The sequence below is a fragment of the Filicampus tigris genome, chromosome 20 (genome assembly GCF_054856515.1).
Source record: "Filicampus tigris isolate MCC_2025a chromosome 20, RoL_Ftig_1.0, whole genome shotgun sequence".
Lineage (NCBI taxonomy): Eukaryota > Metazoa > Chordata > Actinopteri > Syngnathiformes > Syngnathidae > Filicampus > Filicampus tigris.
This window is the reverse complement of record NC_141236.1, coordinates 8101205-8126242: the sequence shown is the minus strand read 5'-3', so window position 1 is coordinate 8126242 and position 25038 is coordinate 8101205. Positions and strand designations below refer to the sequence as shown.

The 25038-nt window shown below is 43.8% G+C and overlaps 1 protein-coding gene across 4 annotated transcripts in view; it reads right to left on the bottom strand.

Moving 5' to 3' along the window:
- Positions 1-25038, bottom strand: part of trib2 (tribbles pseudokinase 2) — a 32602-nt gene that overhangs the window by 2843 nt on the left and 4721 nt on the right. For 2 of the 4 annotated variants that reach the window (XM_086019343.1, XM_086019346.1), the window contains exons 2-4: positions 12105-12229; positions 3169-3391; positions 703-995 (exon numbers count right to left, since the gene is read on the bottom strand). In XM_086019343.1, the coding sequence (XP_085875469.1) occupies positions 703-995; positions 3169-3391; positions 12105-12217 (629 nt within the window). In that variant the 5' untranslated portion in view covers positions 12218-12229. Of the gene's footprint in view, positions 1-702; positions 996-3168; positions 8747-12104; positions 12230-14833; positions 15034-25038 lie in introns of those variants that run through there. The other 2 variants (XM_086019344.1, XM_086019345.1) reach the window with 2 other exon arrangements.

The following is a 25038-nucleotide window of genomic DNA, read 5'->3' as shown; positions in this document are numbered from 1 at the left end:
GATGCGTGCGGTCCCTCTTAAACACCGTGTGGAAAGAAAATGCTGACCACAAAAATAAACTTTAAGGTACAATTTTGTCACCACTAGTTCCCTCTCACAACGAGGTAATACGCCATTTCTAAAGCGGGAGAATCACATTGTTTGCCGTCGCTATTGTGCCTAACAAGATTATTGCAATAAATGCCCAAGTGGAGGAAATCTACCCCCAATATTAAAAAGTGTTAACGGCTCAGACATGCACACGCGTAATTATGTAGCCGCGCATTTTTAATGATTCAATGCGAGTTGGAATATGAATTGGAATATTATTGTCTAGTGCAGCAACGGTGGCACACTGGACTTCACCATTTAACCAGCCGGGGGCGCCATTCATTCATTTTGCTGCCAAAATGTGCTGCGGTAGGGATGAAATTTGTGCAGTGATTTACTATCCCATCTAAAATGTACTAACCAACCTTCTTTATCTACGTACATTCCAATTTTTATATTACTCCTTATGATTGAATTAGCAACAGACCCATATATCTGCCGGTCTACCTATCTATCAACTGATCAACCAAGTGTACCTACCATAGTGGTTTGTAATTTAATTACTTGTCAAGCAATTTTTAAGACAATAGGAATTGATGCGACACATTCATGCAGTAGCTAAGACACAATGCCTAAATGGTTCGTATGTTGCGTTTTGGCCAGACAACTCACCTGTCCTCGTTCTTGAAAACAAACTTCCTCAGCTTGAGGTCTCGCAGCACCAGGCCGCCGTCATGGCAGTGCGCCACGGCCGAGGCGATCTGGTAGAAGAGGCGGGCGGCCTCCTCCTCTCGCAGCTTCTTGCAGGTGCGGACAAACGAGTGCATGTCGCCATGGCTACGCTCGAAGAAGGCGTATGCCCGCGTCTCGCCCAGCAGGACCTCCAGGACTTGGTTGATGTGCTGGTGGTGGCCCAGGGCAAAGTAGGCCGCCAGAGAGTCCTGGTAGCGGCCCACGTCAAACACCTGAGGCCAAAAACAAAATGGATGACGTTAGGAAGCCATTTTAGTCAACCTTCGAAGCTCGCGTCCCATAATGCATGGCGCTGATGCAGAATTTGTTTTTTTCTGTTTCCAAGGTGTTTAGTATTCGGCACCAGACAAACTCATGAGTGGCATGAAAATAGTTTTTTTTCCACCCACATGCTTGGGTAATCAATACAATTTAGTGCAGCCACCATTCATGTTGACAACAGCAGCCAGGTTCCAGCTGCGTGAGGTGCATTCAGGGACACCTAGTAAATCAAAGTGAGCATGGTTATTATTTCCTTCTATGCAGTATTAGAAAACTGATTACTAGGGGAATTATCATTTGTATTGTAATTCTTTTGTTGAACAAACAATCACACAGCTGTCATGAATCATTTTATTTAGTTTATTCCGTTGTGTAATATGGGATTTATGATGTTAATGTAGCCAGGAATGGCTGTAAGGAATGTGAGGAAGACTTTCACCACCATTCCACTGTGAAATTGTGTTTCAGGAGTGTACAGCACTACAGTAAATAAATCAATCTGCGCTGTTCTGAAGCGACAGTCGTGTTGAGCTATAGTTGAGCACATTTAGTTGTGGCCTGTCAGACACGGGCAGCTGTGGCGTCTATAAGCAATCACAAATCTTTTGGGGTTCGTTTCAATTACTCCTGGATTTTTGCTATTCGTGGCAAGGCTTCGGCACTACAATGAGATTCGGTATATGGATGAGGAGTAATATTGTATCATATTAGCAATGCACCGCAGCCCCAGGTTGCAGTGGCTCTTTAGTTGCCATGGCAACCTACTCCCCACCCTCCTCTTCCTCAGATTGACTTCAGGTAAGAGTGTTTCCACCGCTCGCAGTCGATAGGAAAAGAACTCCCCATGGTGCCGCATCTTAAAAACCTCGAGACGGCTAGGCTGGTGGGAGTGATCAATGGCGCAGGTGGGGGATTGATCAGCCATTGATAGGATGCCACTGCATAGGGGGGTCAAAAAGTCAGCTGGTGGGCAATTCATGTGTGCTTATTATGACATAACAAACCGTGGCAATTGCATGCCTCGTGGATTTTGTACTGAGATGAACTGTGATCCACACACATCCTTTTAATGTACATAATGGCGTTTACACCAGCGAAAGGCCGACATGTTTCGTTCTCTATCAACTTTGTTCTAAAACTGTGATTTAAAAAAAGTGCAGGAAGTTCCAAGGCTCAGCAGCTTACTCAAGATTTTCATTTGTCAAATGTACAATAAAAACACAGTAGTAGCTCTGAGTAATGACATTTTTACGTTGATAGTTTCCCTGTCCGAGCCCAAATAACCCACTTTTAAATTGCTCTCTTTAGGCCGGTGGATTTAAATAAATTAAAAAAAATAAAACAATACCAAACATTAAAAAAAGACAGTAGTGGTTATGCATCAAAATGTTGAACATTGGCGCCAATAATTGGTCTTTCCTTAATTGAATACTTAAAAATAAATCACTGACACGAGGTTGGCAATGGAAAAAAACTTTGTGCCTGAACATAAGGTAAACCTGAAACAAGACAATGTCTTGACAAAAATAATGCTCTTCCTGACCATTTGAGGGCACCACAGACCACAAAGAACTATTGAAAAAATAAAGACTACTGATTACAGTATTTATGTTCAACTTTTCTTAAGCGCATTGCATGAACGATACAGTACTCCTCTTTTTTTAAATGACACCACCAGTGAGGTGTCAAGTTGTAGCCTACTGCATGGGAATGTTGGTATTCCGTCAAAATATTAGGAACAACCACCCTGCATGATGCAATGCAGCAGTGCAAAGCACAACTACGATAACACTCACCTTACAGTACGTTAAAACGACGGCACCAACAATGAGGAGTTCCCTTTAAAAAAAATGCACTTTTTAGATGCAACTCTTGTGTTAGATTGCACTCACTGTGCGCGCGTGTGCGTGCTTCCTGCCCCATTATGAACGTAACGTTACGTCATGCTGTCACATTCACTTTTTCCATTAGGCTCCTCTCTGGCTCTTTGCAATGCGAGCCAAGTAGTGCAGAGTGCTCGCTGCAGGCTAGATTCAGCCTTTGTGCACCAATGCATATGATATATGAATATACGTGCACCTGGGTAGGTGTGTGTGTGTACATTGCGTGTGTGCGCGTGCTCACCTTGCAGACAAGCTCCTCGCCGCTGTGTAGGTGTGCGGCCCTGAAGACGTGGTCCCCCTCCAGGGGCTCCAGCAGCAGGTAGTCCCCGATGCGGGAGATACAGTGCGACGCGTCGGGGGTCTCCGGCGGGCTGGGCGAGCCGAGATTGGGGCTGAAGCTCTGGTGCGACTCGGCGATCCTCAGGCAAGATAAATCTTCGAAGTCGTGCGATTTGTGCCGCGATCTGCCATGACGTGAAATGTTAATAGGACGTGACCTCTGTATGTTCATGGGGGAATGTTGGTGTAATATCTCCACCGGGATCGGCGACGACGACTTCTTCAGTCCGCTTTAGGGTCTTCTTCGGTCGAGATACCGCTTGTTTGGTTAGCGGGGTTCAATTAAATAAAAACCAACTTGCAGGACAAGAGGCAAAAGATAGCTGGCTCCACTCGCCTTTGTTTTCCCATTCAACGCGAAAACGTCCCAATTACGAGTCCCAAATCCACTGAGAACGTCTTCCAACCCGCTTAATGCCCCTTACTATGCCGTGTTGAAGCGTTCAAAATGTATTGTAATGTATGTCAAAAAAGAAAAGAGTCCGTTTTAATGAATTGAACGCGAGCTATAAAGCAGCTGCTCGTGGGTTAGCTTATTTTACCGGTGTAAAAAAACTGAGTGGCACGTTTCGTAAAACAGAAACAATAAATCTGAATGAATGCTCGTTAAAGCGGCAGAAAAAATGAATAAGTAGACAAAGTAAACTTGTTCCCAGTCGATATCAAAAAACGGTGGTTAGCAGGTGTAGCTAACCAGTTAGCCTCCGTGCTAACTAGTACCAGGTCGGCCCTTGTTCCATAGAATCCACGCGCCGCGGGGTCTGTCACGGAGAAACCCCCGTGCACACGAGAGGGGTGGGAGGAAAGAGCCGTGGTGGTTGTTGTGTAAAGAGAAGCAGACGTCGTCCTCTCTCTCGCTTCCAGGTGGAAGGAGGGTGTCGCTTGTCGTGCGGGAGGAAGAAAGGAGAGAAGGGACGGGGCCGGCTGACTTTCCCGGGCCTATCCCTTGATTCAGCAGGGCATCCTCTCCCGTGGCGCCGCGGTGCCTCTTCCGTGGGCTGGCTAGGAGGGGAGGCGAGAGAGGGGGGATCCTGCTTGATTCCTTCAGTGCAGAGTGAAGCTGCACAGTGCACACTGACTCGAACGTCACGTAACTGCCGCTGCAAGCGAGAAGCCTCCTGCCCCGCCTCCCTTACGTCACCGTCACTCCGGGTTCCTATTGACTCACGCCGCCCTCCCTCTTTCCAGGATATGCTAATGAGAGGAAGTCACGTGACCTGTGGAATTTGAATGCATCGCGTGCTGGCAAATTAGATTGGGGAGAGAGTGGAGGAGGAAAGGGGAGACGCTACTGTATGCGCAGCATTCCAAATGTGTTTCCTCTTGGAACGATGAGAGTGGGGGTTGGGGATGGTGTTTCCCTCTCTCAGGGAAGAGGAATAGAGGCAGGATTTGCCCACCACCATTCCTCCCAATTTCTTTAGTCTCTGAATGCATCCATCCATTTTCTATAGTACTTGTCCTCGTTAGAATGGCGGATGAGTGGCACCCTACACACTAGTAAGGTACAATTTAGAACACGGGCGGGCCAGGTATGACTATGAAATATGGCTCTGTTCACTTGACCACAAAGCTAGGATTCTCGATGAATGGCAACAAGTGGATACACAGGTTAAAGATGAAATCGAGGCAAGAATTTATTTCCTACAATATGTTCTCTGCACCCCCAAAGGTCTAAATATGATATTCTGATTAACGTTGCGTTTGTGGAATATGAATTAAGTAGCAAAATCCACCCGTTTTTGTCCATTTGAGGGGGCGGCCATTTTGTCACTTGCTGTCAGTTTTACATACGCATTAAAAAACATGTATTCTGTTCAATATTTGCTATTAATTATAATTGAATTATAGATAGAGCATTAAACACGAGAATGAATGAGTACTTTACAATTAAACATAACTGCTACATACACATGATGCAACTTTCTGATCCCCAAGACTAGTTTCTACAGCCTTGGTCCTTAGAAACAACTGCCCCCACCCAAAAAAAAATCCCTTTCCTTATTGTGAGACAGATGTGTTAACCACTATTCCACCATGCATTCATTTTTTAGAGCCAATATCACTCCACACCAACAACTATTTCCAAGGTTCCTTCCTTCTTGGTCTTTGACTTCTGTTTTGGTCCAAGCTGGTATGAGAACATCCAATCAGCAAGACAAATCCCTAAAGACTTGCTCTTTACAATCCTCCTCTTGTTTGTGAGGCAGATCAGCTAACCGCTCAGGAATCCTAATAGACAATCCCTTTTACGCACTCGAGAAAAAACCCGCCGGGAATCATCATCATCGGCTTTCCAGACAACCCCCCCCCAAGACTGCCAACTTACGACTGACGTATCCGAGAAGACTGGCAGAGAGGTCAAGCGGCAGAGGATGGCTTCGCTTCCTCATATCCTCACAGCGGCGTTACTCACTCTAAACGAGCCACTGTCGGGCCTCCAGGGGCCAGAGCTCAGCGTCCAGAATGTCATCATAGCAGTGTTGTGCAATCCAACTTAAGAATGTGCCATGAGGCCGTCAGCATTCCTAAAAACACACCAATGTTGTGTATCCGTTTAGCACGGATCGACACAAAATTGGGTGGGTCTATCAAAACAGGACGCACGAAAATAATCTCAAGGAGCCATGGCCTAATTTGAACAGGAAGTCAGCTATTTTGGTTTGAAGCAACCATTTTGGGCTAATTCCATTAATATTGATAGTTAATGGTGTGGTATCAAAACGGTGTCAATGTAAAACGGGTTATACAAAGATAACGCGTTCCTCAGGGCAGTACGGTGAATTTCCTATGGAGAGTCCTTTCGCCAAGAGTCAGCGTATGGGAGGAAGGTGGTGGGTGGGGCTGTTCTGCAGTGTAGCCTTTTTGTGCCAAACTTTATTTTTGGTGTAAATTTATTTAAAGGGGAAGTCAACGCAAACATTTTTTTCATTAATATGTTCTATGTAAGCCCACTAGTTGAAACAGGGCATTTTGATAAATATTGCGTTTGTGGAATAAGTGTTAATCCACTTGTTGTTAGCCTTTAAGCCAGCTGGGAACATATTCTTGAAAAAAAATATGTTTGGGTTGACTTTCGCTTTTAGTCACGAACAGCGATATAACAATAGGTATTGTCTATGTCCAAACTTGCTTCGACAGCAATGAGCAAGAATTCATTGTCCACTCTGAGAAATTTGTTTTCAGACCAGTGATACACAATGCTAGTAAAAAGCAGAGTGAGGTATGAGAAACGATGAACTTGAAAATGCACAACCAAGTGAAGTTACCTACAGTACAAAAAAAAGTGCAAATAATCCTACAACTCTGTACAATTATACAAAAGGTACAACAGATGGACTAGACTAGAGTACTACCGGTAGTTGCTGACAGAAAACTAATATCAAACATTTACTGAATGCCAGTGCGCCCCCTTGCACTGACCCAATGCCCCCATCTGGGATGCCATCGCCACAGCAGCAGGATCCTCTCATACATCAGTAGCACTTGAAACATGAAATTCGAAGGTATGGCGATGTCGCTATTATGTCTCCGCTCAATGCGGAAGGTCAAGTTAAAAAAAATAAATAATGTCATGGCGTTCAGCGGCTTGGGAGATAAGCGACGGCAAAATGACAAACGCGCTGTCCTCAGTTGGCCTCTCATAAAAAAAGCTCTCGCACACACACATTTATTCACACTGCTGCCATGGCAACCCATCCCCCGGGAAATATTATACAGCACCACAACATAAACACACACACTCAGACAAAGCTCTTATCAAGAGTTACCTGCCACGCGTGCTTGGAAAAGAAAATGACGGCGGCGTCAGTCAGTCAACGTGATTCATTTTCGACCGTGCCCACGCAGCACGAGGTGTTCTGCTTACATTTCGGAAATAGATTACCGACTCCTTATGTGCAGTGGCATTTTTTTTTCATCACAGTGGTGTGGATGGCGTGTGTTAGATGGTAAACTTGGAAGTGCAACGAAAAGCCGGCAGCCCTATCTGCGGAATCAATGCTGATCAGCTTCACGACATAGATGCAAACACATCGATATAGTTCGTATTTTTATTATTATATATTACGTAGATCTAAGTATTCACAGCCTTTGCCATGAAGCTCAAAACTGACCAATCCTCTTTCAACTAGTCATTCTTGAGACGTTTTTCCATCTTAACTTAACTCAAATCAGTTAGCTGGACATGATTTGGAAAGGCACACACCTGTCTATATGAGGTCTCACATTTGACAGTGCGTGTCGGAGCACAAACCGAGCATGAAGTCAAATGAATTGTCTGTAACGCTCTGAGACACGAGTGTCTGGAGGCACAAATTTGGGGAAGGGTACAGGAAAAAAAAGCAGTTTTGATGGTGCCACTGAGTGCATAGAACAGAAACGCTTGAGGCTGCTAAAGTTGCGTCAACAAAGTATTGAGCAAAGGCTGTGAATACTTCTAATTTCTTTGGACGTAAAACGTTTTGTTTTCATGTTGTAATTATGACATGTTTGGTGTAAAATTCCGAGGGTGGGGCAGGGGGTGGATTTACGCAATTTACATAAATGGCCCCGAAACAATGAAATTGGCTGTCAATATACCAGCTAACTCTTTTTAGTTTACTTCATGGTACCCCGGCGTCGATACGACATGCTAATATTCATTTTTCCTGTATTGCAGTTTTCGGAATGTAACATAAACCTGCAGATCCTTCACTTTTAGTTTTGAGCCGACAGGTTGAGTCCTGTACAGCAAATGAAGGCCAATGAAAGGCACCTCTAGCACTTGCACGTCAACACCTGAAACTCGATTTCCTGGACCCCGGCTTCCTGTTTTGTCTCCGGCAACACACGCCCAATGGCAGGTGCAAATGGCTGAATCCCTCATTGTACGCAAGTCTTTCTCTCCATGTTGACTTTTTAAGAATGTATTCCGAGAGACAGCTTGTGCTTTAAACGTTGATCGCATGAGAATCTAGGCCATGCCGGATTGAGGACAAAGGCAGATAAGAGTGGCCGTCGTTCCGGTTAAAAAAAAAAAAAAGAAAAACAATCCGAATAGTTGCACGATGGGAGCACAAAGGGAGATCTATGCCCATTTCAAGGATGAGTCTCTATTTAAGATAATAATTTGACTGTCGTCTCTAAAGACCTCTGCCGCGGGCCAAATAGCTTTAAGCATGACAAGATGACAAAACAATATCGGACGGCCTGTGATTAGTGTCAACGTTTGCGGTATTAGCGCTGACAGTAATGATGCGTTTGCAACACATTTGGCCATCGGAGGCTGGCACGAATCGGTGCGTTTAGCATACGTTAGCGCTTAACAAATGCCTGAGGATTCTAGTTCGTAGTAGTGTGGCGGGGTACGTTTACAGTGAACCCACCTCCATTTATGGTTTGCAAATTCTCAGAATTATGTTTTTTTTTTTATTCTCAGCTATTGCGGAATGAGGACGGAGAGTGTAGGGAGGGTAGTTTTGACGCGGGAGTATTATTCCGGTGGCGAGAAACGATGCGAAATCCAACAGATGGCTTTACAGCACCTGTGCAATATGTTGAAGGGTGGGGTGAAGAGGGGCAGGGGGGGGGGGGGTGGGGGTTGAGACGGAGTGTAATAAGCGCCACAGTTATGAGGGAAACGCAATCTCACATCGCACTTTGGAAGCGGCGCAAAACAAATGAACACGATCAAGTGTGACATGAGGAGTGGAACCAAAATGACCCCTTCAATGTGAATTGCAAATATACAGACTAAGGCTAAGGTAGACGCGGGCAACCTGCGGCCCGTGGGGTGCGGCAGGTGCGGCACCAGATGTGGTTGCTGCGACTAATGCGGTAGCAGGTGTGCACGTGCGACGGACGGGGCTTTGGATGCGGCAGACATGGATGGGGTAGCAAATGGGGCAGCAGTTGCGGTGGATGGTGCGGTGGTGAGGCAACTATCAGCACTTTTAAGCTAACATCATAGCTGTGATTTACCATAGAGTGTTAACATAATGTTACGTCCAAACTTCTGGTGGATCTTTTTTCTTTAATGTCTGCAATACTAACATCAAATAACAGCAGGGACATAACCAGAACATTTTCAGTGGGGCGGCACACGTGTACATTAGCATGCCTCTAATCCTCTCTGTAACTGAAAAGTCATTGTTTATCATACCATCCACAGTCAGGGTTTCATGAAATAAAATGCACACATATCCAGAATCTGGTAATATAATTATGAATTCTGCTTCTTACTGTAGTTTGTTCCTGTATTATGAAAGTGTTGGGCAAGATTGGTTTACGTGTGCATTTTATTGAATTAAACCATGCATGTGCTAAATGATGATGGTATGATAAACAATGACTTTTCAGCCATGTTGTGAAAGCAATGATTTTGATGGACAATGACTGTAAGAATTAACAAAAAACAGATTCCTTTTGAGTTTGCTTTCAGATCCATTTGATGGAGGATCAAGGAATCTAAGAACACTGTGAAAATGGGAAGAAAGTCACAGGTATCAAAATGTTCCCCTAGATGTGGGGTGGCCATAAGAGTGACCATATAGCTCCACCCCCGACGACCAAAAGACGTAGAAGTAAAAGAAGTATTTTCTCCGCTAACACCATTTTAATGCCTGAAAAGTTGAACCATACAGGCGTGGGAGCCAGAATCTGCAAGTTGGCTGGAGAAAGTCCCCTAGCTTATTCCCCGTCTTTATCCTACATTGGACTACGCCTTCGCAGGGAGGTGTCACAGCCTCAACAATGTCTCAGTACTTTTCCTATGTGTGACACCGTGATCTTAACTGGTTTGCTCTGATTTGAGCAAGCTTAAGTGTGTAGTAGATTATAGAAAGTCAATTTAAACCCTAGGTAAAACGTGTGCCTGAAGGAGGCCTATCGTAACAATAATTAGACGCATAGTCAGTTTGACAGCCGCAATTGCTTTCAGCACAAAAGGACGGTTGGTCCCCGGTGTTAGCGTTCACCTTCTGGATGCAGCATTCCGGGGGATGCAGTGTTGATTACGGTGGCGGGAACAGCGGGATGCGGTTTTGGCGGCGGCTGCAATTTGTTTCACGCTGCACTCTTGCTAACAGAAAACCTTTTCAAACAGAACTCTCCAAATTGGGTCAGTGTGCATCACTGTCACATGCAGTTGCGACGTCGGGAGTGGCAGCGGTCGCTAAAGCGTCTGACCTGGTGGACGGGTGGCAATAATGGCCACTTCGCACTGTACATGTCGTGGCAGGATTTATTCGCCTGTTCCATTGAGACACAATTTGCTGAAGCCTGCGTATTCTCCCAAAAATGTACACACGACTCTGGCACCAGATTGACTTTTGGGAGATACGCATCTTGACAGCCAAAGTGTGGAGCGAGTCTTGCAGCAGGGCTCGTCTTCTCTGACTCAGACTTCCAGAGGTGTGAATGTCTGTCTGTGTGTGTGTGTGTGTGTGCGCGCTGCACTCTCGCGTGGCCTCGCGCCAGAGCTCTAATTTAAGCCGCTCCGCTGAAGGGAAGGAGATGTGCGGGTGGGTGGGGGGTGGGGGGTGGGGGGGTGGGGGGGCGTCTGAGCCACGAGGGAGCCAAGCCCAGGCAGAACCCCGGAGTGAAGTGGATGGCTGTTAAGCTCATCAATGGACGGATGAGTCATCGCCAGTGCAGTCTCTTACTGTACGCGCCATGTCTTCAGTGTTTGCACTGTCACCTGAGCCCAGGCACTGTATGCACCGACGGAGTCAAAAAATGTGCGAGCGTGTACTCTCTGCGCACACGTGTGTGGGCTCAGAAAGCCTGCAAAGCAACAATTTCCACATCCGCCTAATTCTCAAAGGTCAGAAGCTTTCAGACTGCAGGCTGCGCCTTGCATCCGATTTCCATTTGGGCCATTTTCACTTTCAAACCTCCCACCTTCCTGCCTTGCGCGCCCTCCTACGGATCTTCATTACCTCTTAGCGGGGGAGGGGGAAAACTTCAACTAGTAGACGGGAAATAAATTGTTGCTTGACGTCCCGTTGCGGTAATTAAAGTGAATTACTGCCACAGAGAGGACTGGAGTGGAACAGGATCGTCGAAACAAACAAGCTGCCTGGCTACAAGTCCAAGACTTTTTGAGCCTCAACCCAAACGTGTTTTTTTTCAAGAATATGTTCCCAGTAGGCCCACTAGGTGAAGCACGGCATTCTGATTAAGTTTGCGTTTGTGGAATATAAATTAAGCAGCAAAATGCACTCGTTTTTAGCCATCTCTGGGGGCGGCCATTTTGTCTTCTGTCGACATCACAACTGCTCATAACGACCAATCACGGCTGACCTGTTTTCTGAATCTGAGTCGTGATTGGTCGTCATTTTCAGTCGACAGAAGATAAAATGGCCGCCCCCAGAGATGGCTAAAAACGAGTGGATTAACACTTAATGCAACATTTATCAGAATGGCCTGTTTCAACTAGTGGGCTTGCATAGAACATATCATTGAAAAAAACATGTTTGGGTTGACTTTCTCTTGAAAGACCACGGTAGTTTTTGTGTGGTTCCAGGAAGGCAGATGTTTAACAATCTACAGTTTGTTTGTTGACCGTGAGCATACACACACGATGCAAATTCATCCAAATCATCGGTCGTATGGGAGGTGGAGCAGAGAGGCGAACAATCGGATAGTGACTCGAGAGAGACTACCTGTACATCAGAAGACTTTGAGAAGATTTGGAAAAGACCCTTGGAAAACTATCACCTCACATCTGCTTACATTTAAAAAGAGTTTATAGAGTTTTTTGTCACAGACTGAGATTTTACAAAGACTGTGAATTTGGCAGGGCTCTATAATCTTTTGCCATTTTTTACCACAATGCGTGATGCACAGAATTCTTACCTATTTTGGATGGCCTCAATTTGGTAGAAAAGACTCCAATTCTTGCGAGCTTGAGATCCCGGTGAAAATTGATGCCTTCCCGGGGTCTCGTACAAGAACTCCTCAAAAGTCATTCAATAGCTCCCCTGGAAAGATAGAAACACCACTTTTACTGATCAGCAAGAAATTGGGTAGACATCTCTGGAACAATGCCTGTAATTGGATAGAGAGTCAGACATTCTGGCTTGAAGCAGCCATTTTGGATGCATTCCAAAATTTCTCCTACTTGGAAATTGGTCGAAATGAGCCTCGATCGGAAGCAGATGAGAGGCCCTTGATTGACAAGTTGAGTATCATGAGATTTCGCCATGAGAAAGGGTCCAACACTAGTTTCAACAGTCAATATGAATGTTTGTGGACATATCTATCATAAAGTGAAAAGTGTCAAGGACCCCTGCCAGAAATCAAACAGAAAGTCGGCCATTTTTATTCAAAGCAGGCTATTTGGGTGGAATCCTAGCGCTCATACTTTGACAATCCTACCAGGGAATTTGTCCAAAAGCTTTAAAACCTAGGCTTATATTCAACTTTACTTCACTTCCCCACTTCACTCGATTCGGTTTTATTGTTGGAAAGATTTTTCTGGAAACAACCTTCATCGTGCTTTTGATTGGATAAAACAGGCACTCTCCAACATTTTAGGGTCAATGAGGTTGCATTTTACAGCCTGCTGTTTCTCTTTAAGTAGACAAAGTGATTTATACAGTATATATATATATATATATATATATACACACATATATATGTATACACATATATATGTATGTATATAAATGATGTAGACAGAGATTTTTTTTTATGTGGAAAGTTGTTTTGACAAAATACTCCAAGCGGGACAACTTCTGATCAGCAACCTGGCAATGCTGTCGATGTTCCTCTGCGGTCTCACAGGGAATGATTTGGTGTCCACACGATTGCTTGTGATTGCTCCAAATGACTGGAAAGGATCTCGGCAGGAACTCCACCGCCGGACTACTTTGCCAATAAAAAACAAAAAAAACAACAACAAAAAAACAAACAAACAAGTGCTCATTCCTCAAAACCATTTAAGTCGCCAAAAAGTGCAACGTATCTGGGTGGCGGCCGTCCCTGTGAGGGCTATCTTTAAATTCTGTGGTAATTGTGTTGCCGTGATGCCTGTCTGGAAAAGATTCACAGTTAAAATCTCAGCGGCTTCATTTTCACTCCGCTTATCAACCCGGCTGAGTGCTGCTTGGGTCAGATTGCCCTCTGTGATTCCCTTAAACCCTGAGAGTGTGCGTTTGTGTGTGTGTGTGTGTGTGTGTGCCACATCATCTATCTTATTTGCATTCTTGATTAATCTAATTCCTGATATGACAATTCTGTACAAACTTATCAGGAAATAACATTTTTAAAGACCTTGCAACCATCCTCCAACATCTTACATCAAGTATCCTTCAAAATCAACTGAAAAATGGCAAATCCTTGCAATGATCTTTAAACTTTGACGCTGTGGTGCCCCAACATCAGATGGCGATTTAGCATTACCCATCTGTCCAGAATCTCCGTTTCCAATTGGAGCTCATTTGAGAAAATTCCCTAGAAGGAGTTCATTAAAGTCCTGGGATTGGGTACGGAGCAGTGCTGTTTTACAACATAGAACATAGAAAGAATAACCAAATACAGATTGGTAAGTGAACACAAACATAGGATGGATAATAATACTCAAATGAGTTCACAAATCAAATAAAAAAACGCCGTTACACACCTAGCACACCACTTCCTGCATAATGCTAATGTTCTGAAAGACAACGGCTGTTTCTCGATATGAAGCGCAGCGTATGGTCTTGTGAACTCACCAAGTACGGTCGACCTAGAGAGAACGCAAAAAAGACTAAGAATGCGAGGCTCTTTGCAAATTGGAACAGTTTTGTACTTGTGAAACCCCCCCCAACTGACAAAATGCATCTTGGGACCCAACCGATGCATCCTTGGTTTAAGCTAGCTGACGAGAGCAAAATATTAGTATTCTGGGCGTTCTTGGTTTATTGCTACTTTCAACTGGAAACGCAAAGGTGAAGTCACCTCTGAGTACGTTTCACTTTTCGGGGTGGCTCGCGCATTACTCGGGGCTTGCTCCCTAACCTCCGCGAATAGTGAGGGTTCACTTGTTGTCACGCTCGTGGGATCTAAACGCAGAAAGCGTGCGCTCATCATGCATACAACCAACACGCGGTGTATAATGAATATGCCATGACCACCCTCAAGCACGCATTGCCTGCATTATCCTTGCAAATAAGCCAAGCGTAGTGTGTAGAAAGACACACGCGCCCGCGCACACCCCTGCACACACTTTTAATTAGTGAACACACACGCACAAAGGAAAGCCTGTAGTGACTCAACGCAACAATGATTTCGGATCACAATACCAAAGAGAGCACACGGTGACTCACAGTTTCCATTGTGGCCTGCGCGGCTGTGTGTGTGCGTGTGTCTGCGTGTATCTGCGTGCGCAGGTGTGTGTTGGCTGAAGCACTTCAGGCAGGCAGGCAGGCAGGCAGGCAAGGGAAGGGAAGGGAAGGGAGGGGGAAATCATGGAACTAGAGTGGGGCAAGAGCCACCCCATGTTGCTTCCAGTTGACCTGATGTTGCGCAAGCTGTTGTTTATGCTACATTAGAGGGCACACACGCACACACAAACACAGGAAAAAGAGAAGAAAGGCAATTACAGTGACTTGCGCATGATCCGTGTCAGGCAGTCAGCGTGTATTCCTCCTCTCAGGTGTGACAAGGCGACTTGGCTTTTCCGTGGCACCGTTGACCAAATGGACGTCAATCGTTCCAGCAGCATCGCAGATTAGCTGTTCTGTTATTCACTGGGGTTTGTTTTTTTGTTTTTTTTTGCCTCGCTCTTGTCAGTTGCCATAGCGCTGCTGTCAGTGTCAGCCGAGGGGGAGGAAGTAGACATGAAATGGAGAATGACACCAGCGATGCTTTTCATTAGGAATGTGCGTGTATTAAAGCGGTTTAAGTTAGATTAAATGTTGATGAAAGTTCTTATCAATGACGGTAAACGCGTCATTTCTGCCAAACTTGGCTGCTGCTGCTGCCGCATGGCGAGCGGCTTCAAAGCGTTAGCGGTAGTTTCTCGCCGGCGTGATACCTGGAAGAAACATCCCCCCGCCAAGAACCAGTTTGGACCGGCTGCCGTGTATGCCACACCACCCCCCCCCCTCCCCATGTGACGGCTTAGCATGTGACACAGACGCTTCATGTGATCTTCTCGTGATCGCTAACCGTCGCCCGCAGGTTCTTTCATTTTGACATGGGGTTTGATTTTTTCACAATAGCAATCATTATTTTCCATTTTGTTGATTTTTTTTTATATTTCTCTCATATTTTATTCGAATGTACATTTAAATGTCAATTATTTGTCATCATTTTGTTGTTTTGAATGTTTTGGCAATTTAGATTTTTGTTCACAATTCATTTGTATTCAAATAAATTCAGGTGTTTTTATTTTTAAACATGCTTTTGTTTCTAATTTTCCCTCATAAGTAGTTTCATGTGATTTAAAAAATAAATAATAATAACAAAATAAATAAAGCTAATTTTTTTTCAATTGTCCTGCTGTATGTGCTATTTAATTAATAATAAACACTCATATATTTAACATGTTCACTTATCTTCCAATAGTTCATATTTTCATATATTTTTTAGAAGAATTTGATTTCCAACTCACATTATTATTATGCACAACACGTTAAATTATTTATAAATAATTACATAAGGATTGTTTTGATTTAGCAGTTTCATTATTTATAAAATGAGGACTATGATTTTTAATTAAACATTTAAATATCCTATATTTGACTCATAATATATTTTCTATGATAGCATGCTTCATTGCGAGCTTTGGTACCAATTGCAAAGTGTGCCTCTTTGCTTGTCTGTGTCATCCAAAGCACGGAAATTTCATTTTTCAGCCTTGGTTGAGGTCTGCGCTCTTCTAGTAAAGTTTAAAAATACGAGTGCAAACTTTACAGTCGTTTGGAAAATGACAGCTTTGAGCTCTTTTTAAAGAGGGGGGGGGGGGAGGGGGAAAGGGCTGATGGTGCTAAAGGAAGGAATTCAGGAGGCCAGTCAATTGCGATTGGTCGCCGCTGTGTCACGTGGTGGGCAGGTCACGTGACGAGGCCTTACTGGAAGACAGGAAGCGGCGTGCATTGGCATCTCGCATGCGTCATGTGTCTCTTCAATAATAAATCATGCATTGATGGAGGACAGCAGAGGTGGCGAAAGTACTCACACTGTACTAGTTTAAGTACAGATAGTTGTGTAAAAATAAAAAAAAAGAAGTACTGATTCAAATACTGTGCTTAAAAAGAGAATTCGTCAGTAAAATTAGCCTTTTGTTACAGTTGTTAAAATTGTGGGTACAGTATAAACCTGACAGTAGTACATAAGTAAAATGATCGATGATAATTCGATTTTTTTAAGAAACCATGGCATCTGAGGAAAAACAACCAATGAGAGAGAGAGAAAGTGTCACAGACTAGGTGCCGGTCATCTGAAATGTTTGCTTCAGGAGATTTGCTGAAACTAGGACGGAATATCCACCTAGTGTTAGCACCCAAAGTTAAAAAGAAGGAAATGGACAGATCCCAAGATAAAACAAGGATGGACATAGAAGCTGGGAGAATTCAGAAGCGACGCGGAATTAGTAGGCGAGTTGATCACGTCTTTGCAATCTGCCGTTGCTCGTACATTTAGAAAAAAATTGCATCTTCAAATCCGTAACATTTAGCGTTATCGTAACTCGCTGTTATGAATAAATCACGGTGACAACATAGCAGTCATCACTAACATCGGCTTGTTTACGGCGCAATTTTTTTTGTCGTGTCATCTGCGGGGTTTTAAAAAAGTAACAAGCCTATTTTAATTAAGCAGGGAGTCGAAAGTACATTGATCTATTTTTAAATGTAGGGATAAAAGTGAAGTCGTCAGAAAAATAAATTCTCAACTTAGGTACAGATACACCCAAAAATCGAATCTTTTCGGCAAAAAGTTACTTCGACACAATAGCCGAGCTAAAGTAACCGACCTAATTACGTGCCAAAGAGGCCTAATTTAACAAGTGCAGGAAAAAAAGTATTTGTACTTCATTAATTTCCGCCACTGGAGGACAGGGCGCGCCAAGATCATTTGATGATCAATACTCTTGCGACTACTTTGCTTTTCAGCATTATTGGACACACCCCACCACCCCCACAAAAAAAAAAAAAAAGAAGTTCTGATGCAAAGTTTGGCAGCGTTTGCTTCAGGCTCGGCATGCCGCTGCCTCTCCCTGTTGCGTTTCTTGTTGTGGCTCTGATCGGAACATGACGCAACGCGGGGCGGCGAGCGAGAAACAGGCGGGTGGCTGAGTACCGGGAGGAGGTAGCTCACCTTGGAGGACGAATGACGGAATTGACATCAAGGAGGTCCCGTGACGCCGAGGGGTTTGTGCACGCAACCCTCGGCAACAGTGTACAGTTCAACTCCCAAAAAACTTTTAAACAAGGGGATGGTGCGCAGGACAAGGACGAAGCCCTTCGATTATGGGGAGGATCTGGATAAAAAAAGCGATGATGACGTTTCTTATCATGGTTTATTATTTAGCGTTGTACATGTAATGAATCAAATTGAACAGAAAGCTAGTTGTTGCTGATGGTAGGAATTGGCTGACACACGTCACATTCTCGTGAATTCACACTTTTTTTTTTTTTTTTAAATACTTGATAGATTTAAATAAACAGCGGCTGAAGAAGATATGCACATTTAAAATATTTAAATTGTTATTCAAAATGTTGGCCTTTCAATGATATGTTGTGACGTATTCATTAATAAAACCGTAGTATTAGTTAACGATTGTACTTTTTGTTGTCAATCACAGTCGTCCGCAATCTTTTTCCCGCCAACGACAGGTTCATTGGTACGACAGTTTTTTCGCAGACCGGCAATCAATTGTTGACGATAGGGGTGGGGTTCTGATGTATAGTTTGTCAGCTGGGAACCAATCACAAAGGGGGTTCCAGTGGTGCTATAATATCTGTACATGCTCGGCTACAAAAAATAAATAAATTAATTCAAATAATAGTGGTAATATTTATTTATTTCCTATCCATCTGTGCAACCCAGTACCAATTGGGGCCATCGACTGGTGGTTCGGGTCCACTAGTCTATCTGATAATTAGTCATGCATGGTTAATAGCAACAAAAGAACCAGACTTTTTTTTGGTAAATAATCCAGTAGGATGGTTTGAAAATTGCACTTTCAGGGTCAACTTTGAAGTTTACTAATGAAATGCGCAGAGGGGGCGGGGGGTGTCAGAGGCATTTTTAATTTGTTGTGCGAATGGGAAACTTATTAAAGGGAGCTTTTGATCTGCTTTGCATATTGGCTTCTAATTAGCGACACGTGCGAGCAAATGCCTCCTTTGCTTATCAGGAAGAGTGGGCTGATAAAAGAATAAAAAAAATATATATTACACACTTAGTTGGCCTAATGAGGTTGTTCTCGTCATCGCGGCCCAAAAACGTGCTTCAATTCTGTGTGCTTTGTCCGAACCCGCCGATTAATCACGTTCAAATCAACATGCTTCCGTGAATTGAAGCGTTAACAGTGAAAATAAAAGCTTTGATTCTTCTGGCCGCTGAGGCGATCTGCTGCATTGCGGTAAAAAGACGACCAATAGCCGGCAAGAGACGCTCTTAAAAAGTTTGTGGAGAGGTGAGACATCATGGCCGAACCCCATTAAATCCCCTCACACACTCATTGGTGTGCCTGTGTTTTGCATAGGGGCACATTATTCTCACCCTGCTGAATTGCATTAAAAAAAAGCCCACGGAGACAAAATCCTCCCAAGATTTCTATCTGTGCTTCCCTTGCACCCCAACATCGGTATATCGAAGACTCTCCATCTAATTCTCTGCTAATGATGCCTTGGGGTGAGGGGGAACATTTCTTCTACAGCTAATCAATTAAGCGCATAACTCCTTAATGTGCTAGATAAATGTGAAAAGATGGTAAAAATCACAGGTGCCTTGAATGAGGATCAATGTTTCCGTGTTTGTCTACCAAAAATCATCATGTTGACGTCATTCGGGTCAAACCGGCAGGACAGCAAGTCATGCCCAGGCTCTTCAAACTCTTACCAAAACAATATAATTTTCCAAAATGCCTTGATCACGGGGATGTAACGATTCACTCTAGCCCCCGATTCGATTTTCAGTTCCCGATTTTCGACTCGATTCGTTTTTAAAAAAAAATTGCTACCATGCTTGTCTCTGTGCACTAGTGTGGTTCTACAGCCATCCTCAAACCGCAAAACGCAATGATTTTTGGTGCAAGCGCATAATTTGATCTACACATTCAAAATGTCCTATGCACCTGCAATGAAAAAACATTTCAATAGATCATTTTCTAGATGAAATTAAGCATATTATCGAATCTATTAATCGATCCGTCCCGATTAATCGATTTAAAATCGATTTTCTATTAACCGTTACATCCCTGAAAAAATTCATATTTAGGGTCTTGTCTTGTGCAACCCCTGATTGAGTCCTTTTGTCCCTACCCATACTCGTCCATGATGTTCCAGGAGAGGCGCTTCCTTTTAGGAGCATCTCTTCCTGTAACAAACATTACCAACAGTGCTATCTCACTGCGGTCTCTGCTTTAAGAGCGTCACGAGTGGCAGAAAGCATCGTAAATTACACAAATGCGACAGGCGTCCAAGGGAGGGACGGAGGTGTAATGCTAAGCAGCCATCCATTCTCGCGAATACACAGCTGGTTTGAAGCGGACTGAAGAATTAAGGAGACGGGTCAGATTAGAGTTATGGATGGGTTATCGTTGGGCATTCAGTTTTCCCAGTCTGTCAGGTTTTGTCCTCAAATCACCGTGTCCTGGATTGTAATCTATTTCCACGCCTGCCAGGAACTGTACATAGGAAGTAGGGAACCTTTGCAAATAAACTGTCCTAACCCTGCAAATAGAGAATATATTTAACCGCTGCGGGGCAAAATGAATATTGTATTAATATTGTAGCTTTATCTTTCTTCCCATGAAATGACTTCAAGTGATGTCAAATGACTAGACTTGGGTTCATTCACGCCACCTGTCGCAAGGACTTGAAAGTGTTCAGTTAGTGTTTGGAAATTTAGGATTACAGATGCACTGTGAAAAAAATGTGAAAAATAATTTGTTAAATCAAGTGTTTGTTTTGTGGCCAACCTAGATTTGGTTCAAGCGAGGTTCGGTTAGACGAGGCTAGGCTAGATTCAAGACTGTTACATTGGGGGTCACCCGTTTTTGGTGATGTAACCAAACTTGGTATGCATGTTGGAACACACGCATCACTTACCTAAGATAACACAGTCGTTAAAGTCATAATTGCATTTTTTTTGTGTGAAAAATACTGGTCGGCCATAAGTATAATCAAACAAAAAACAGTAACTGCGATTTTAACTGAGAGTGCCTTCTTTTCAAAGCCAGAGAATGGCAACATCTTGAGGATTTTTGTGACTTTTCTCTTTAGTTGATATTTAATATGATTTTTGGACCATTGTTTCTGAAGGTCTACAACACACAACACACACGCACAGACAAACATTCGTTCACTATCCCCTGTAGTTACATTTGCATACATTAAGCTTTTGTCACCAAAATAAAGAACATCATGTAGCTAGCCTTATTAGCCTTGCCGGGTCAACTTGTCATGCAAGCAATGATCCCTCATAGCATTTAAAATATTTACCACTTAAAAGAGCCAAAATAATCTGCAAAGTAAAAATACAAAGTGGTATGCTTTAGTTCTGAGCCAAACTGTGATTGGCCGGTCTGTGTTTTGGGGTTGTGGCTTAGGGAGAGTTGAATCCTCACTTCCACATTTAGCCTTAGCTTTTTAGCCTTTTGCATTCTGAAAGAAAGTAGGAGCATATTACACACACAAAAAAAAAGCCCTGAATATTTCCAATGAACCTGTCAGTCATTTTGCGCTACACGTTCTTAGCCACGATCAAAGCGAGGTGCTTTCGAGGCTTAACGGTGAGAAATGTTTCATTTTTAATCCATAAACAAGCCAGCAGAGAGCCTCGTCGGCCTTGATGGAAAAGCCAGCGAGTCCTCATCTTTTTGTCTTGCCGGCGGCGACGTCGGCATGGCAACGGCGGCAGAGCGAGTTAATGAGAGCGGGAGGGAAACGCTGGTCCATTGGCAAATGGGTCACGCGGAGTGGAAACCCTCAAAGACGGATGACGGCGCTATTAAGCGTTATGCGCCTTATCCCTGACCTATTCGGACACACTGTTGTTTACGTATGTTGCAACATATACTGTTAAACTATTAGCCGGGTTATATTTGGAATCTTTGGAAGATGGCCAAATCAAGCTTTCAATCACTAGGCACATATCTAAAAATGAGAGCCAGATGTGAAGGACACCTCATAGTAGGACACAAAGGATTGCTGACCACAAAGTTATTTTAAATTACAAAAATATGAGACAAATAAATGCATATATATATTTGTGTGTGTGTGTGTGTGTGTGCGTTTGCGTGTAGGTTAATAAAAAAATATAGAAAAATATTAAGAAAAGATTAAAATACTAAGATATCTTAAAAAAATACAAAACATTAAACCAAAAGATATACAGCGATCAGACAAAAAAATATAAAAATGTTAAGAGAAAAAACAAAGATACTCAAATTGGATAAAATTCAAAAATATAACCCCTCCCCCGGGAAAACAAATACACTAATATTTACCCCCCAAAAAATTATAGTAAAAATACACATGTGACTAAAACACTACACGAATTCAAAAATAATACACAATATTGTACAAATATTTTTAAAAGAATGAAAAATATTAGAAAAGTCTAACACAAAAACTCTAATATTTGAAAAGAAATGACAAAAATTGAAAAATATTAGGAAAAAAATGGAAAATTATTTGACCAAAAATATACAAAATACACATGTTTAAAAATCAAAATATTTGTACATTAAAATATTAAATGATTAGACCAAATATTAAATAAAAAAATCTAAAAAATTAGGGAACATCGGCGTGACGCAAGGAACGTTTGCCGGAGCGCCAACCGGTAGGGGCGACTTATCTCTGCCCGCCGACTTTCGCAATCGCTCGTAAATCGTGTCGCAGGTGATGCAAGGCGATATAAAGAAAGCACGCACACACACATTTGCACACGGGTAGCCTATATTTCGGGACGTCTGAGCGGCTGGCTCGCCTGGCGTCGGGTTACATCACCCTTCAGAGAACGGATGCTCCGATTACAGGAAAGGCAAACACGGGCCTCTGGGGTCTGTGCGAGTGTGCGTGCCCTCCCTTTGCGCGCTTATGTAACCAATCAAAATGCCCGACGTGTTTCTCTTGACGGAGGCCGCCGGCTTTGGGTTCGAGTTTCATCACTCGATTGGGCACACAGTTTGGAGGTTGTTTGGATAGCGGAGATGATGCACTCGTCTCCCCAAGCTGCGTGTGCAACCTGCTGACATGTTACGTTTGAATGCACACAGTTAGCACAGAAAGTAATTTTGGGGACTTCGAGATGCAAAGCAAGAGTCTGATATACATATCTGATATATATACATATATATACACTATAAATGGACAAAGGTATTGGAACACCAGCAGAAGAGATGGATCTCAATTCTTTCATCCACTTACTGAATGCCCGGTGCCAAATGACACATAATATTTGTCACCCCCCAAAAAAATAATCCAGATGAACAAAAATAGAAAATTATCATTAAAAAAACAAAAGATAATATTAGATCATGTAAATGTTAGTTGAAATATACAAAAATATTCGATGAACAATAGAAAAATGACAAACACACTGCTGCGCAGCCATGTTGCGTTAAGTCTCAGCGAATTTAGGCCGGAACGTGTTTTTACAAAGCAGGGAACCCCATCGGATTAATGATGTGAACAATTCCCGCCATGATGCATGTGTATACTGTATACCTCCCACGGGGATAAACAAAACACCCCAACACGTGCTCTGCGTGCAATCTCGGCGGTGAATATCCCGACATTTCCTGGATTGGACGCGCTTCCTCGGGGTCTCCGTGACTCATCGCTCATCACGTCGGGAAAATCCTCACGCTGCCGCTCACACCAAAAAGCGACACAAAAATAGCTCTTTCTATGCTTCTTAATGAGCCATGCCGACGGGGCGGGGGTGTGGGGAAGCAGCGCCCAGCCCCCGGGGCTGCACGTGGGATCACATGACCTTGACAGATGAGTCATACGTCAGGTTGCAGGCGGAAAAGTCATCAGCCGTGCGCCACTGAGCCAGAAACCCGAGTGAGACTGGCAGGCTGTTGGCAGCTGGCGGCCTTCTGTGACTTTTCTGGTTAACTGATGTTTGATTTGATGTTGGGACGCCCCCCGCACCTCAATTGGCAGGCGGGGCGGGGGCGATTGGGCAATGGGGGGTTTCCACTGTTTCACACCTCATTAGGTTGGTTAACGCCAAACCCGAAAGGTGGAGACGCATTCTTGTCTTGCGTTACAGTGAGACCAAGCAACCGGTCTGTCTCCTACCTACCAACCAATCAATCAACCTACCGACTGACTAACATACTGTTTATACCTGTCCACCTACTTATTGTAGCTACCTGACGGCATGAGGTATCTGGTATGATCACCTACCAGCCTACCTGCCTACCAATGAATGACCTATTCACCCATATGGAGCCTTCACAACCTAATCCATTTCCTGCCTATCTACCTACCAACCAACATATTTGCATATCCACCAAACTAGTCCCACTGTGCAACTAACCTCCTCACCAGTATACCTACCTACCAAAAGTGTGCTAAGTTTGCAATCAAGTCTAATATCTACTACCCAGCTACCGAAACAACCAACCTACCGACCGGCCAACACGCTCTCTCTCTCTCTCTCTCTCTCTTCCTGTGTCTACTGATTGACCTAACCTATCGACCAAATGACCTACCAAACAAACTGACGACAAACCTACTTTCCTATTTATTGAGTGGCTGCTTACCTACCGACTGACCCACCCACTGTAACAACCGAACGAACAAGCAACATAGCTCTCTGACAAAATTGAACGTTATCTTTGTGAAGGCAGAATTTTGTCGCGGATTTCATTTAATGTGTTGAGCACATACGATAGGTAGGAAATGGTCTATGGTAGATAATAAATATTATTCCCTGTCATTAATGTTACAGGGCTCTTCTTTCAGTATAAACCCATGCCGCCACTATAATATGTTCAAGATGTCATTCTACGGTGCAGGTGCACCAAATGCAGTGTCCGGCGAATCCAAAATTGACGGCGGTGAGTCATCGGCCGGCGGTGTACAACATCGCTGAAGCGAGGGTCCCTGATGAGACCGACAGACAAAGATCCCCGCGGAAAGTCTGCCACGGCGATGCTGAGTTTCCATGGCAACTCGGCCTGACTAGAACATGATGTGTTTTTTTTTTCCCCTCTCTCAAATGAGGCGCCGTTTGAGGTCCAAGTGGCGGTCTTTGTGTACACAAAGCCAAGGTGGGCCACCGAGTCGCAACTACAGAGGGAACATTGCGTGTCGGGCGTCAAGTCGGCAGACGAAATGATTGGGCCTCTGCGACCTTGTTGCTTTGCAATGTCGTGGCGACAAAGTCAAGGTGACCCCCGACATTACCTACCTATGAACCAAAGTGTAGGTGAAACTTCTCCAAGTACTGCCGCACGTTTACAATTGCACTCATTTCTGCCGCATTTCAGTTCATCTACGGAGGTCTCACAGCTCAGATGAGTCCACATCTTACAAGCCTACGTAGTTGTCTCGCTCCTCTGTGTAAACGTGTCAGTCGTGTGTCTCGCCACCCCACCTCCCACAACCGCAAG